We start from the raw sequence: 16,919 nt of genomic DNA, 5'->3' as shown, positions 1-16,919 counted from the left end.
AAACAATTAGATTTCTTTCATTTATGAAATCTTTTATTCAAAATTAAAATAATTACATTTTCTTTATTTGTATATTTTTTCTCCAATTATATTTTAAAAATATCACTTTAGAACATAAAAATTTAGAACTATACCATGAAATTTCCAATAAGAAACGAAAATTGAAACATAAAATTAGTTTGAATCTCAGGTAACCATGAGCTCATCATGAATACATACAAGTTTGAATCTCAGGTATACCAAATCCAAAGTACAATTCAAGACACAAAAATAAAAGACTAGTTTGAAAGTTAGATTAAAAGAAAGAGTCTACGCATTAGCAAAAAGCCAATGACTTTTCCACAAAAGGTAATCCTACAACAAATGACTGAAGTGATTGAATCATTTGTTGCAATTTTAGTATCGCATCTTTCTTGCTATTTTGCTTCTCTTCAATTCAGTTGAGATGTATTCGATCCTCTTGCGGACATTGGCATTGACCTCGGCCGTACTGGCCCAATCAACTTATAAACATTTGCATCGTCTTTCAATAAATCCAGTTCCTTAAGGACGAGCCCATTCTGGCCATGCTGGACCGTGCACTTCTTTCTCATTTGGTAACATAACAATAACATAAACAGTGAATTGAATGTAATATAAACCATATATCATCATCCAATGCAGACTTCTTATAAATTGTACAGTATTCGATTGGTAAAGTGAACATGAGTAGGAAAATGACTACAAAATTGCAATAAAGAGAAACAGAGAGAAATATCAAGGTAAACATAAACATATGAGATATGGTATCTACAAATAACTGACTGTATGGGTTACCGTTTAGTTGAACATAACCCACGTTTTTTTGGATCCAAGGATGTTGTTACTTCTCCGTTTTGTGCATTGGAACGTGCAAACGGACGTTTGGTGCCTCACAAACCGCAATCCTAACACGCTCTCATGATGACAATACAAGTAGCTTGGTTAAATAATTAGTTCTAAGTTGTTTGAATGAATGAGGTCGAAGGAATCAAACAATAAACATCTTTCCCAAATACTATACTAGTTGAGTGATCTTTGATCTCCATCTCACTAATCCTGAGTTTTTTTTTTTTCCTGCTTAAGCATTAACACCTAGGGGAACGTTCACTCACTCTCAGTCTCCACAAAAGCCATTATGTTACTTGCATTTGAGACGCCATGAACATGATATTATTTAGCCATAACAACCAACTAAAAAAGAATAGAGGGCAGAAAAAATAAATACATGTTCAGATGCAGAAGAAATAAGGTAAAGCTTGGATATCAATTACAAGTTAGGACACCCACAAAATAAAAAAAGAATGAACTTAAGAGGGAAAATCATTAACTTTGATACGAAGAATATTTCATCAAAGAGAGAGAGAGAGTACTAAGTGTTAACAGTACTAAGTACTAACAACCCAACTAATGATCAAAAGAAGAAATCCATATTTTTGGACCTCAATCAGGAAGAATTTGGATATACAGTTTATCTACAGCTCAACAGGAGAATGTTCATCATATAATCATGAGAGGGAGCGAGAACGAACCGAACGAGGGATGCCTCGCTAGGGTTTGCGACAGAGATATTACAATGTTTTTTTAACTAATTCTTACTTAATAAATGGAAAAAAAAATTAAATGCTTTTTTTTATATGTTTAAGATATTAAATATATATATATTAATTAAATGAAATAAATATACCTTTAATGTTTTTTATTTTGAAAAGAGAATTAATATTTTTGAGGGTGAAAGTAAAGAGAAATGAATGAAATGATATAGTTGAGTTTGGAGCGAAACAGAAGAGAAGAAAGATCCACCGATGAAGAAAAATAAAGAGAAAGAGAAAGAGAAGTGCGTGGCTGTGACAAGCCCTGTGAGTGGCGAAGACAGCGATGATAAGCAACGCCCTGCCTTTCCCTCGGTCAGATTCTCTTCCCGCAACGCTTCTTCCAAATACGATTTCGTCAAGGTTTCAATTTCAATTCCAGATTTCCTTCTTTATTCTCTTTTCATATGCTTTCCATTTCTAAATGCTTTCTGTTCTGCTTAATATATATATATATATATAGGTGAAGGTGTGGTTGGGTGATAATGCGGATCACTACTACGTTCTCTCCAGATTTTTGCTCAGCAGAATGCTAACGGTAACCAAGGTATCCGATAACCACTCTTTTTGCTGCATTCTATTTATGTTTCTTTTCATTTAAGTTAGTTGAGATGATTGATTCATTCATGGATTGGAGTTGAGTTTGTGAAAACTGGCAAGGATGTATTGTCAGATCATTTATTATTAGCTTGTTGATTTCAGATTCCAAACCACGTAGCTATCAAAATTGCTCTCGAATTGAAGAAGCTGCTCACAGATAACAGCCTTCTAGATGTGTATGTTGCTTTGCATCTCTTCCTTTCCCCTTTTTCCTGATGTTGCTTTTTTATATTTTTGTTCTCCCTTTTTCTTTTGATAGAATTAGTTTTATAGAAGAAAATTCATTGTGTTTATATGATGCAGCTCTCAATCTGACTTGGAAGTCAACCTATTTAAGGTATGCCAAACTTTTGATTTTATTTGTCCACCGCACACCCAGTTCCATTTTTCCTGACTTCTTTGCTCTGCTCCATTTAGTAAGCTGTGGTACATTACACCTTGAGGAAATTTTGAATAAACTTTCATCATTAGGTTTTCTTGTTTGATTGAACTCATTGTCAAGATTAAAGTTTTGTGGACAAATACTACTTGAAGAGTAATATGTCTTGTAAATATTTCCACTTCAATATTTATTTATACAGGAAAATTGTGTGTATAAAAATAGTGTAGTTGTTTGAGTCTTTGCACAGGTCTGTCCAGATACAGATATCATTGAAATTGTTTTTAGATGGTTTAAAAATTTGGAATCAAATAGAGATGAAATTTCTGTGGGACTCTCTTAATAGAAGGAATTTGGATTCCATTATATTTGTGGGATGAAGTAACCATGGTTGGAATTCCTCACTGTTGTAAATTCCGGCAGTAATTTAATCTATAAAAACATTCAAAGAGGGTGCTATTTGTGCAGCTTATGGAGCGGCGGGGATATGGAGAAGAGTACATAAATCGTTACAAGATGATGACAAGGTAAGTATGCAATCTTTCTGTTGGAGACAATCTTTGAGCCTCCAAAATAAGTAGCTATGTCAATATCTTATCCTCAATTTCTAACAAAGATAAATCCTGTCCTTATTTTCTTCCTTTGTTAAAAGATGACGACAAGATTAGCACACTTGCATGTATGTCAATTCCGTCTATGTGCATATATATGTATACATAGACTTTCCGTCTTTATATATGTAATTTTTTTTTTTTTTTTTGCTCAGCAAAAGTAACATTTATATTAAATGAGTACCAGTGGTACTAAGCATTACAATAAATGATGACAAGCATTAGGTTCCAAATCATACTTGATGTAGTCTAGATAGGAACCGAAGCCTGAAATCAGAATTACATAAGGAATACACAATACTGTAACGTGAAATCCTCCACTAGCACATAAAACCTAATCGAAGATTGCTTGACCAGTGGTTATAGCTTGTCCCAAAGTCCTTCTCAAAGTTACGAAGCCAAGTCCAAAGTAGAAAGACTGCATCATCCATGATCTTGTTAACATTTAATGAGACGTTGGAAAAGAAAATCTTATTCCGATGCTGCCATATAGACCATGTTAGAGCTATCCACCAACACCTCCACCTGTTGAGCTTGACAGCCTCAACCACTCCGAATATGTGTTGTAGGAAATGATGTTTTGGGCTTTGCGGGAGAGGACCCACGCTATTCACCCAAGACATGGATTCCCACCATAACGGACTGATTTTGCTGCAATGAAAAAACAAATGACTTGAATTCTCCTCCACATTACTGCAGAACAGGCATCTCCTATCATTTATTTCTACTTGTCGTCTGTGCAGATATGTATGTATGTATTCATCAAATTTGCATCTGTTTGTACATATTTATATGTACATAAATGCATGTAAATTTTGTCTGTGTTTGTACATATTTTCTGTCTTTCTAGCTGTTTTAATAAGGTGTTGGAAAAAATTTCATATTCATGTTTTCTGGAAAAAAGAAAATACAGATAGAAAAAGAAATTGCTTGAGGGCAATACTTCTTATAGTAATATTGAGCCATATTTTCCACTTTCCTGCTTTCCCCATTTATCCAGATTTCATCATCAAAGAGTTCCATTAGTAATCCTTGTTTGTGGAACTGCTTGTGTTGGGAAGTCTACTATTGCCACCCAGCTTGCACAGAGGCTAAATTTACCAAATGTATTACAGGTAGGCATTGAATGTCTCAAATATAACTGCTTCTTCATTTCATAAAATAATTAAGGGGTTTCAATTAGGTGCAAGTTAACCAGACTAGATTCTTATTTTCCTGGTTAACTGGCACCTAAAGGGAGTTGTCCCTATATTTTATTTTGATTGCTTAAAATTATATAAAAATAATTTTGACATTTTTCTTGTTGATTCTGATAGACAGATATGGTTTATGAATTGTTGCGCACATCAACAGAGTATGTCCTGAACTTATTTATTTCTTCCTAAAGTTGACTAATATTTTTGCTTTAATTGAAAGTTTTGTTTGTCTAGATAATTATTTATTCAAGTGTTTTCATAAGAGACCATGCTAAGGCCACTTTTGGCCTAAAATTATTTGCTTATGAAATCAAGTTCATGTATACACACAACATGCATAATGTTATTATTGCATAGCAAAAACCATGTCTATTAATCCAATATTATTCTTGAATTCATATAGTATGGCTGAAGGTTTTTAGTTTCTGTGATTCTGTTGATATATATTGTCATTCATGTGTTGATTTCATAAATCTAAATGTTTAATGCTATATTTCACCATTTTTCTTTTGATAGTACAACTGTTAGTGGATGTCAATATAGTCATACATGAAAGAAATTGACAAATCTTAGCTTTATGTTGGCATTTACGTTTCTTGCCCTGATGATTTTCATCTCTTTGATCGCTGAAGTGATTAATACTTGCATATATTAATATATCAAATCTGAATGACTCACTTATTTTTTATACAGTGCACCATTGGCATCAACTCCAGTATGGGCAAGAGACTTCAGTTCATCAGAGGAGTTAATAACTGAATTTTGCAGAGAATGCAGGGTTGTTCGCAAAGGTTTTCTCAGTTGTTTCTTGAGATCTCTATCATTTAATAAATTGAGTTTGGTTTTCATCCATATAAATAGTCTAATTTTTTACAGAATGCTGTGGATATTTTATTTTGTTTATGCTTTATTGTTTCATATGTTAAATCGGCATGTGGTTTCTAGGTTTGGCCGGTGATCTGAAAAAGGCAATGAAAGATGGGAAGCCAATTATAATCGAGGTATGTATGGGTATTTATTTAGTGGCAGGTTCCCTGAATATCCTGTTTAACATCCTTGCAGTTCTTAGACCCATCAGTCAATATTTGATTAGTTTATTTCTTAAAACACTAACCACGAGTGGACAAACATTTCCCTGTTGATGACCACTTCTACAAAATCTTAATGCAATCATAGATAAAAATGCATGTGCTTGTAGTTTTATAGTGGCCAATTTTTCTTTTCTTTTAAATAACATTACCTTTTAGGCAAAAATAAAAAATTGATCCAAATCATACTGATACAACCAATGCTACCAAGGATTCTAAAAAGACTGTCCCAAAGGAAAGTAGCTGTCTTACAGTGCAAGAATAAATGGTATATTTTTCATGTACTTCTTTCTTTTCCTTGTAGAAGGATATTTTGTTTTCCCTTCTTTTGTACATATTTCATATCTTTAATACTATTTCATCTTCTATCCATATAAATAAAATGAGCAATTTGAAACTTTTGTTTTCATACCTTTAAATAATTGAAGATGCAATAAGAGGAATACTGAAAAGGAAACATGATAATTACATACATAACTTTTGATCTCCCATAAATATGTCCAATTAAATTGTTTTAATAATTTGATATGCCTTTTTGTTTTTTTTATTATGCAGTCAATGTGTTTCTCTTGGTGAGGGCTCACTTTCTTTGTTTATATTTTCACTTTGACAGGGGATACATTTGGATCCAAGCATTTATTTAGTAGATGATGACAATAAATCACCTTCTGGTGTACATTCAGAAAATAAAGAGATAAATCCAGCATTTATGACATTGGATGATAATGCTACTGCACAAATAAAAGACAGTCATGTGAGTAGCAGTGATGAGAGTAATGGTGGCTCCAGGATTTTGAGCTCTGATGAAGGAGTATCTGCGGACCAGGTTGATGCAGTATCAAATTCTATGGCATCCATTGGCCTAGCTGAAAGCATCCCTGAACATAAAGGTTGCTCTCTTTTATTTGCCATATTTAAGTGCTGATTAGTTTCTTACTAAGAGATAAGACATAATATAGATGATGGGCGTTGTTTCAATTTTAAAAAAAAATAGTTTGTCTTGCAGTTGCTTCTCTTAGGGAGCTGGAGACAGACAAAACTACTATTAGTAAGGAGAAGTCAGGTCCCAAACCAATAATTGTGCCTATTGTTTTGAAGATGGCTGAATTTGATCATAAGGTTTTGTCTTATTGTCCATTATTTTTATGGAATTAACAATTATAGGCGTAAGTGATTTTTGTATTAACTTGTTGCATGTCTGACTTTGGGATTTGTTTGGTTGTCCAAGGTTACAGCTTTCCTTTGTGTATCTCTAGGATGTTCCTATAGTGCATGAGGAACTTAATGCACTCAATGAAAATAATAATAAAGTTTAGGGGTTGATGCATGGATTTACAGCAACTGTAATATTGACACGGAAAAGGCAATGATAACTGTGGTCCTCAGTGTTGTCTTGGTTGTTGCCTTCTGTCCTATGTCAGTAGTAGGATAGGTGAATTTCTTGAAAACAACTTAGGTCAAGTGCACAAGTCTTGCTATCAAATTCCATCATATACTTAAAAAGTCAAATAATCTAAAGAGATTTGTCTTACCTTATTTTCAGGCATTACTTGAGGAGTGGATCTCTGCTCGCACATTTAATGACAAATGTCCTGACCTGGTACAGTAACTCTTCACTTAAAAACCTCCCTCCCTGGCCTTGGTATTTTACTTTTGACTACTTTTTAGTACCTGTGTGAGTTTCTAGGGGAAATTATTTATTAGATTGAAAGGTATGGATAAGAACTCATTTAGTGATTTGTTCTTTCAGAATCCTTGAAAATGACTAAAATTATAGAAGCACAAGGAAGCCAAAGAAATTATCTTGTAAAACAAGTCAACAAGGGCCTCTACAGTGATTGTGGACAAACCACTTCTAACAATCATATAGAAAAGTCAAAAAACCCTGTAGCATTTCATTGGTGGTGATAACTTTGTTAAGGAAGACATCTAGATCATAATTAATTAAAGAAAGAATCTTAGCTTTCAATATGATTAGCAAGAGAATAAGTAAATGAACAAGAAGTGCCACTGAAGGACCATAAGGAGGCCGAATAAACTAGTATAAGATTGGGACTCTATCTGTGTCAACACTTTTTCTGAATTTTGTTGTTCAATTTGCAGGATAATGAGAAGCTTATAGCCAACTTGAAAACCATACAGGATTATCTGTGCTCGTTCACATCACAGGTATGTCCAAAAGATTTACTGTGATATTGATTACTGAAAATTTAGTGGAAAATCCTTTTTACTGGTGTGTTGACAGTTGTTTGTTTTGATGACAAACAAGACAATAGCTGCACATTTTTCCAATTCAAATGGATCTATATCTACTTGTTCTATAGTTTATACTTTATATATATTTCCATGGTGAATTGCTTACATTTATTAACTAATGAATGTGAAACTGTTGATACAAAATCTTATTCACTGACTGTAGAATTACCTAAAGACCCTATAAATTTTAGATTTTGAAATTTTATCATCTGCAATTATTTTTCTTAAATTATTGTCGTTTGATGTTACAGGGGTTGACTGTGGTCAATGTATCGGCAACAACATTTCCTCAAACATTGGATTGGCTGCATGGTTACCTTCTTCAGGTAAAATTTTTATTAGATGTATCATTTTGGATTTTGGTACATAGAGTATATTTATCTTCTATTCAGTACTCAATATTGCTTTATGATTGATGAAAGAAGTTTGTTAGAAAAGAGAAAGGAGTGCAGATTACAATGATGATAAGATATCCTCCTGAACCTTAATGTTAAAGAAATAGCATAATGACACAATGAAGATTGAAAACAATCAAATTTATGCCTTACATCCTTTTATATCTGTCTCATGGACATGTTTGGAGTAATGAAACCTTTAGACATTCTTATCTGATGATGGTAGCTTGCAAGGATTGAAAAGCTAGTGAGTTATAACTATTTCTTTCTCTACTGAAAATACGTAGCATTTTTTCTTAATATTGATCTCTCTCAATTTGGAGTTGCCTAATTACAGGCTGATATTTTTTACATGATTCTTAAAGCATTTTGTTGACACCATTAGATTAGTCCTCTGTCCCTTTTCTTCAGAAATGACTTTAAATTTCTTTCAGTGCATCGAGCAAGGTATTGAAGAAAATGTTACACCAGTAGCTCCAGCATAGTCCATGTAATGAATGCTTCCAATTTTGACAGGTATGAAATTGACGGCCATTTTACTTTTGTTTTTAGTCTTCTCCAAATTATTTGTGATCTTTGAATGTCATTGACCAAAGGGTCAATTGTTTATATTTTTAGGTAGGCATATATCATCTTTCAATAATACAAGCTATCCAAAAAAAAAAAAATCAATGATACAAGCTGTTGACTTTTTCATCAAAACGGTTGTTAAGTAGTCGAAATTGCACAACATATGATAAAGAGAGCGTATTATTTTTGCACTGTACTTGTATGAGTATTTACGTATGCTGGTGTTTAGGACTCATTTCTATTTTGATTTTGGTTGTATCTTGCCAAATTTCTTCGCAATTCTAGTTCCAACCCTGAATGAAGCATACAGTGATAAATCGGCCATTTATGAATTTTACCTTTTTTTAACTATATAGGAGAATTATTTTGCCATTTATTATTATAATTACCTCGCTAATTTTTCAGAGATGGTTTCTAGATTCGACTTCACTTTGTAAATGGATGATGCTGGAGAATAACTTATCAAATCAAAAAGGGAAGTACGATCATGTTCAAAGCTATCTACTCAACTGATCGCCAGCCCCATTACCGTCTTGCTTTGCAATATATGATTATTGATGATATCTCATTTTGTGAGCAGATCATGGCTTGGGGATAAGAGAGCAGCGTAACCGTATAAATGGATGTTGTAATTATTGCATTATCAACATTTGCTACTAAATTAATTGTATGATTATCATGTTGTGTTTTGATGAGAAATTTCACACATCCATTCCTTTGCGTTGTGAGTAGCCGCTGCTAAAAGTAAATAGCATATAGCTAGTTAGGGGGCTCTGCCTTCTGCCGCGCATCCTTTGAATCCTTTTGTGCAGTATTTGATTTGATTTAATGGCCTTTTCCTCTTAAAATTAGTAAGGTTAAATGATGATTTTGATAATTTATCTTATTTATTTTGTTCAAAATGATACTTCTCTTTTAAAAAGTTTACTTTGTTCATTTACTTTTGAAAAGTTTATTTTGGTAGTTTATTTTATTTAAAAGATTTAAAATATCCTTTAACTATTTAATTACATTTAAGTTTGTCTTTCAAATAACTCTCAAATAAAGAAAAAAAAAAGGTCATTTTGAATGATAAAAGACCAAAATAGTTATTTAGTCAATTAATTAAATGAAATAAATATTTGGAGATGCTTATAGAAGAGAAAGTGATAATATCTGTGTAAAAAAAAATGATATTATCGTTAAACCGGTTGGCTGAGAAATTTTACTACGACTCAGAAAATTAAAATCGCGATACATAATACAGATAAAGTCTGATGCATCTACATCATAGTCATAGAATAGAGAAGTTGGGCCCATTCTATTATTTTTAAATGTTGATGCAGTTGGAAAGAAATCCAAACCATTGACTTGCTGTATTGACATCTTGCGGCATCAAAAATATCCACAAAGCATACTCTCTCCAATCCGCTTGAATTTGATTATGCAATTCATGTATGGAAGACGATTTGCTTTTAATGAAACTTATAAAGATATTGTTGACAATTTGAAATAATTTGTGAAGTTTAGATCAATTTATCATTAAGTTTTATATAGAAACGTAATTGTCATATTTTTTCACATTAATAAATTAAATTAGAATTTTATTCTTTAAAATATTAAAATGTCATTGATTTACTCATTAAGAGATCAAATTGATCAGTTATTCAAATTTTAAATAGAATGACTATTGCAGAGAAAGAAAGAGAAATATCAATCGTAAGCAACAGAAGTAAAATATAGTACATTTAATTTACTCCCAAAAGCAAGTTTAGTTGTACAAAACATGTTCTTTTCTTCTTCTTCTTTTTTTGTTATGATCATTCTAACAAATTTCTCTTCACTTCTCTGCTTCCCCTGTGGAGTAAATAAATCAACGTTGTCTTCGGCTTCAAATTTCATCATCCCAAAGTTCTTCGATTGTTCTGTAGGGACTTGTGGTTTCATTAACGTGAAATTCTCCCCTCATAATCTTCATTTCCTCCAATTTCTCAATCTCCAATATATCTTCGTTATCCAATCTCAGATCAAACGATCCCATATTTTCCTTCATTCTTTCTTGATCGAAGCTTTTCACAATCACACTTGAGCCCTTTGATAGTCCCCATTTCAATGCAACCTTTAAAAATTACAGAGAAAAGTATGTTAAATATATAAAAATTTTCTCTCTACTAATTATAAAATTCACATGTCAGATTTCAATTTTACATCATTGTTCTTAATAAACAAGGCTTTGGAGTTGAGTTTTACCTGTGCTGGAGTTGCTTTGTGTTTGAAGGCAATCGATCGGATTATAGAGTGATGAACCACAGCTGTTGATCCCCATGCATTCCCTGGCCCACCAAGTGGCGAATAAGCACTTACATGGATCTTTTGGTCCCCACATGTCTTTCTCAGCCTTCCTTGCCTCCACATGGGATGCATTTCCACCTGTGTACCAATTTTGGGTGACTTAGTACTGTCAATAAATACAACAAATATCAACATTGTTTGAGTGAGACTGAATTTAAGTCTCTCAAATAAGATTATGATTTGAGTTTTCTGAATAAAAAATTATGATTAAAAGAAGAAATCATATTAAAAATAATTAACAAATTCTTTAACGGGAATTAATTATTGATAATGTCTGACTATATGTAGATACTTCACACTATAACGCGATAAAAAAAATAAAAATAGTACAAATACCCCTCAAGATTTAACTCAACTCACCTGATTTACAGCTGGAGGTGTAGAAGCATAATCCAATAGGCACTCAATCTTCTTGCTAGAGAAATTGCTAACCCCAATGCACCTACATAACCCCATTTCTAGGCATTTCTCCATCCCTGCCCATGTGGTCTCAAGGTCCAACTTTTCAAAGTCATCTTCATTAGGTACAGGGTAGTTAACCCATGGCTTCAACTTGACAGGCCAATGCACTAGGTACATGTCTAGGTACTCCATGCCCAGATTCCTGTTTTGCATTCAATTAAAAAAACAAGAACAAAATCAACATCAGATTTCCAACACAGAATTGTTTCCATTCTTCAAAATTAAGTAATTAGCTGTGATATTAAAAAGATTCTGTCACATATTTGATTCTTAAGTCCACTTGTGGGGCATGACAGTATTCACTTATTCTTGGCCACAAGTTTACTCCATTGTTTTTGTTATCCCATGAGATTTTGGTTTAGGTAATGATGATACATCACATGCATTTTAGGTCATTAATTTGCTTTCATTTACTTGAGAAAAATCATGAAAAGGCAAAGGTTAAGATACGGGTGTATCTGAAATTTTCATCTTCAAAGATTCTATTTGCTTACTCAAGAGTTTGTTTCAATGCAGAAACAGGATCATGGTGATCACTCCCCCACAGTTTGGATGTTAAGAAAATGCCTTCTCTCTCTATTTCTCCCTCGCAGATTGCTTCATTTAAGGCTTTGCCCAGTGCTGGCTCAGAACCATATATTTTTGCTGTGTCAAAATGCCTATAACCCATCTGCATATGTACATATGCACATGTGTGTCGATAATAAGGTAAATGAAGGATTAAAATATATAAAACATGTAGCTTTTTCCTTTATCTAATACTAGCAAGCAGCAGGGCCAGTGAAATAGGGGACATAAAATTGAAATAAGAGAAAATCCCAAGGCAAAGGAGTATTATAAGGCACCATATATATACCTTACCTTGTAAAAGTAAGAGGAAGGAATAGGTAGTGGGTTTTAGTTTTCTCGCTAACAAAAATTAACATATTAACAACTAAGATTTACCAATAAAAATAAAAATAAAAACTATATATATACCTCAAGGGCATTGTGGACGGCAAGTTCTGTTGCCTTCCTATCATTTGGGAAGGAATAAGTGCCTAATCCAATAAGAGGCATTGTAATGCCGCAGTTCAAACGCACATGATTGCTCCTCATTCTGTCTATCTTTTAGTTTCTAACTTTTTTGCCAAACTGCTATTACTAATGTGTCTCTAACTTTGGCTATATATAGATTCTTGGAGTCAAGTCAAGGTATACTATCTAGTTAGTTTATAGTTTAGGTTTTAAGTTTTAACGAGCATCTAATTTAATCATATCTAAGTATTATATAATATTGCATTTGATTGTGGAAGATATAACAGATGTCCAAGAGTTAAAATCAATTATTGAGGAATGCAAATCAAAGCATGGGATCTTCCCTGTCTCTTGGGATTTTATTAAATGACCCAATCCATCATCCAAAAGCAAATTAAATACCTTAGGGCTTTAGTCCCTCATAGGAAGTTAATACCACACTAATTTATATATATATATATATATATATATATATATATATATATATATATATATATATATATGTATATATATATAAAATACAAAAGATAATAACGTGCATAGTCTGAACTCTGAAAGTCGGTCAGTGAGCTGGCACTTCAACCATTTGATTATCCTGAAAATGGCCAAAGTCTTCTCTATATACATAATTTTGATAATAACAAACCATTTAAATATGATGTTCTAGCTTGTGGGTGCATGAAACTCAACTTTCTTCAATTTTGGGTTTTGTGGACAACCAATATGTTGAAGAAATAAACTATTTTTTGACATGCAAAATTGTCAAAGCATAGAATATTTTATTCACTTACAAAGTCATCAGCAGAGTTTTTTGTCACAAAAAAAGTGGTATTTTCTTTTATCTGTTACCTTCAAACTTTATTTTATATATAATCTCTTATAGAGTTGACTTTGCAGACAAAATATAAAAGTACATTTAAGATTTATATATGTTTATGTTGCTTAGCACTATCTCGAACATGCCTAAATGAAATACTTTCTTTCAGTTTACCTTGGTCCTGATTCTCTTGAAAGACAGTGTGGCGCAGGAACCTTTAGTTTAGTCAGATTATGAAGTCAGAAGTCCACAGTCTACGGATTGGCATAACTAATTTTTGTTTATGATTATTTAATGATTAAATGAATAATATTGTAGCGTATCAACAAAAAAAATTGAATGTACCAAAAACAATAAATAATATTGCAAAATTTAAGTAATCAGTTAATAAATATGAATGTTCATGTGTAACATTGTGATGTTAATTAAGAATCATGGTTGAGCATTGAATACGGAATATAGGAATGAAATATTTATTTTGTGTATGTTTAAGATCTTTAATTTGAGATTTATTTCGTATATTATAGTCCGAACAAAAAATCTGTTGGCCTGCAAAACATGTATGTTATCACATTGTTTATTTCATTAAAACAAATTAATAATAATGGTAGTAATAAAGAATATTTAAAGCTATTTATAATAATTATAATGAAAAGATTAGAAGTATTTCAATACAATGTAGTCTTGATAAAATCTAAGTTGCCTTAGATACGGTGAGGAACAGTTTTGTGTTCATAATAGTCTATGTTTAAATAAGATTGTCTCTTGTAGAAAATATGTTATCTTAACAATTTAATTATAATTATCAAATAGTTTAGGAACTTGAATATTGATTTAATCTTAATTTATTTTATAAGTTAAAACTAATTTATACATAAATTAAAATAACTTTTTTGAAAAAAGTTAATATGAGAAAACTTCTACAACTTAAAAAAAACTATTTCATTTTTTTTATTTCTTTCTCTTATAATTAATAGTGAAAAAAAAATATCAAAACTGAACATTTTTTAAGTTACGTTTGTAGTGTTACCATTAATTCGTAGTTTGATATCAATAAATAAGATGTAGAAATTACAATTATTTTATTTTTCCATTGATAATTTTATATTATTATATCACATTTAATTATAATTATATCAAAAATAAATTTAAAAAATTTCAAAATCATTAACAAGCAATTGTAACAAAGGATTAATAAAATATGTACAAAATCAATATAACATTAAGAGTTTGGACAAAATGAAATGTGTATTATTAATTTATTTCACTCTTCTTGATGAAATTAAAATACATAATTTTTCTACTCAATGTCTTATTTTTAATTTACTTTAAAATTCATTAAAATACATTACTTTTTATTTTTTTGCACAGAAATTTTTTTTTTATTGCGTATTAAACACATCCAAATTAAGATTCATTTATTATGTTCCATTTCGCCTTAATTAATACATTTATCAAACAATACTTACGTTTTATTGTTTTAATGAATTAAACTAATTCACTGCATTGATCCATTTAGACATGACAGGGATTGAAACTACCAAAATAATTTAAATTTTTAACCACAAATAAGGGGTTGGGGCCTTGGGGCCGGGATTAGAGAAAGAGATATATAAAAGGTTCATTTCCTTGTGAAAGAGTGAAAGAGACCTATATTTAGTTCAAGTTTCAGTGGTACGTTGAAGTTGAAGACATTGATTTAATAATAAAAATTAAGTACACCGCCACAATAGGTGTTAAAATCATGTCATGTGAGACCAAAGATTTTGTTGTTCCATGAATCTCACGGACATACAATACACAACTCTCAAGTTTTCTTTTACCTTTTATTTTAATGTATATCCTTAGTCAACCTTTTTAATACTAATATTTATCCTATATATAGTCAACCCTGCGTTGACCTTCCTCTTCGTAATTGTAACTTAAATAAATGCATCACCTTCCATTGGTGGCAAAATCTTTGTGGAGGGCCATGACCCACAAGTGTGAGCTGTGGCCTGCAGATGACTCAAAACTTTACAATCTCCAAATATATTTTTGCTGGGCTAAATAGAGAAGCTTCTCTGTGGTTTGGGTTCTGAATACAATCTCATCTCACTATATATATATATATATATATATATATATATATATATATATATATATATATATATATATATATATATATATATATGGGGATTGGAAATCTAAAATCCAAGCAAGTAGCTTTACAAAAAGGAAAAGTAAAAAAAAGAATCATTTATGTGGGTTTGACTTCATTGGTGAAGTACAAAAATTAAAATAAACTATGTAATAATTTGAGGGAAATTGTGTTTGATACTGTACGATATAATGTACTTGAGTCGGTGCACCGTCACCATATACCATGATTCCTGCCACGTGAATTTGATATTTGTTTCTAGTGTGTTAGGGTATATATGTGACAAGAAGATGTCTAGCTTGTCAAATCCATTAGTAAATACCTTATTCTTATTTGCTTGATACTGTAAATCATTTATCGATATTGAGGATCATCTCGGACTGCTTAACCTGTCGAGCATAATCGATCTTTTATGTTCTTTTTTTTAATAAAATTATGTTCTTGATTTGTTGAAGAGTACTATTAGTCCCTTAATGTTCATCCATGTGTATTTGTTGATTCTTACTCGAATCGATTAACGCAATGTAATGAATTCTTGTTGTTATAATTTTTTAATATATTTAGTGTTGTCAATTAACCAACACTTTAATATCTTAAATTACTTTTTTTTATTATAGATTACATTTTTTAGAATAGTCTATTCTTGAAATCTACTAAATTATCAACAAGCTCTACATTTGGAGTTCAAGAGAATTGGTTCTAAAGTCAAGTAATTGGAAAACAATTGCAAAACTCAAACAAGATAGACAGGTATATATAATCATTGTTAATTAAGCGTAAATTTAAAGTTTTTAATTATTGTTTGTAATATGATTTGATGAGCTAAATATTTATAATTGGTAATTAGAATGTTTTAGTAACAATTCAAAAGTTATTAACAAATTATGATTGGTGATACTCAAGATGCTACATATGAAGAAAAACAAAAGTTGAGTTTGGGCTTGATATACTTAAATGTAAACAATGTCATGGTAAAGTAATAGTTTTTGTTGTTCAAATTTTTTAAAAAAAGTTACTCAAAATAGACTTCTAATTGACTTACTAGCTGCAAAAATTTAAGTCTTCTACTTGACTCATCTTTAAACGATCGACTAGTATGTTCTTTTTCTAATAATTTTTTTAATATGTCCTAAAATTATATTAACCTGTATTATCTTTGTTTAAATAAACTAAATTATTATTATTAAAATTATGCAATACAAGCGCAACCATATATTTAATTCGATCATTACTTTATCTGTAAATATCATGCCCAACTTAAGGTGAACAATGTCACAATGATGCTCATAGTGCTGAATTTATATTGTTTGAGATCATAAATGAATAAGTTATATAATATTTTTTGTGTCCTAGATAAAAAATCACGGTGTTCTCTAATTCACTCATATAAATGCAATGTGACTTTACACAACTGTATCAACTTTTGAGTTAGTTATATATATAATAT

General features: G+C 31.2%; 2 protein-coding genes across 8 annotated transcripts; one reads left to right on the top strand and one right to left on the bottom strand.

Moving 5' to 3' along the window:
* The first annotated feature begins 127 nt into the window (after nucleotides 1–127).
* Nucleotides 128–9,417, top strand: LOC100812099 (uncharacterized). 7 transcript variants are annotated; one of them, XM_003533461.5, is made up of 16 exons: nucleotides 128–1,973; nucleotides 2,074–2,157; nucleotides 2,313–2,386; nucleotides 2,514–2,547; nucleotides 3,058–3,116; nucleotides 4,201–4,315; nucleotides 4,517–4,554; nucleotides 5,090–5,187; nucleotides 5,342–5,397; nucleotides 6,098–6,374; nucleotides 6,491–6,603; nucleotides 7,028–7,084; nucleotides 7,588–7,653; nucleotides 7,992–8,066; nucleotides 8,570–8,651; nucleotides 9,124–9,417. In XM_003533461.5, the coding sequence occupies exons 1-15, from the start codon at nucleotides 1,824–1,826 to the stop codon at nucleotides 8,618–8,620; spliced, it is 1,347 nt and encodes a 448-aa protein (XP_003533509.1). In that variant the 5' UTR covers nucleotides 128–1,823; the 3' UTR covers nucleotides 8,621–8,651; nucleotides 9,124–9,417. The 7 variants fall into 7 exon arrangements, 4 of the variants coding, with proteins under 4 accessions (XP_003533509.1, XP_040861060.1, XP_014617827.1 ...); XM_041005126.1 differs by having other exon boundaries at nucleotides 9,111–9,417; XM_014762341.3 differs by having other exon boundaries at nucleotides 6,479–6,603.
* Nucleotides 9,418–10,285: 868 nt separating this feature from the next.
* LOC100816392 (non-functional NADPH-dependent codeinone reductase 2) lies at nucleotides 10,286–12,734 on the bottom strand. The gene is made up of 5 exons (XM_003534357.5): nucleotides 12,477–12,734; nucleotides 11,993–12,168; nucleotides 11,397–11,640; nucleotides 10,935–11,114; nucleotides 10,286–10,803 (listed from the first exon to the last, which is right to left on the bottom strand). The coding sequence occupies exons 1-5, from the start codon at nucleotides 12,594–12,596 to the stop codon at nucleotides 10,576–10,578; spliced, it is 948 nt and encodes a 315-aa protein (XP_003534405.1). The 5' UTR covers nucleotides 12,597–12,734; the 3' UTR covers nucleotides 10,286–10,575.
* Between the last annotated feature and the right edge of the window lie 4,185 nt (nucleotides 12,735–16,919).

Source organism: Glycine max, chromosome 9 (assembly GCF_000004515.6).
Source record: "Glycine max cultivar Williams 82 chromosome 9, Glycine_max_v4.0, whole genome shotgun sequence".
Classification (NCBI taxonomy): Eukaryota; Viridiplantae; Streptophyta; class Magnoliopsida; order Fabales; family Fabaceae; genus Glycine; species Glycine max.
This window is presented reverse-complemented; position numbering and strand designations above follow the sequence as displayed.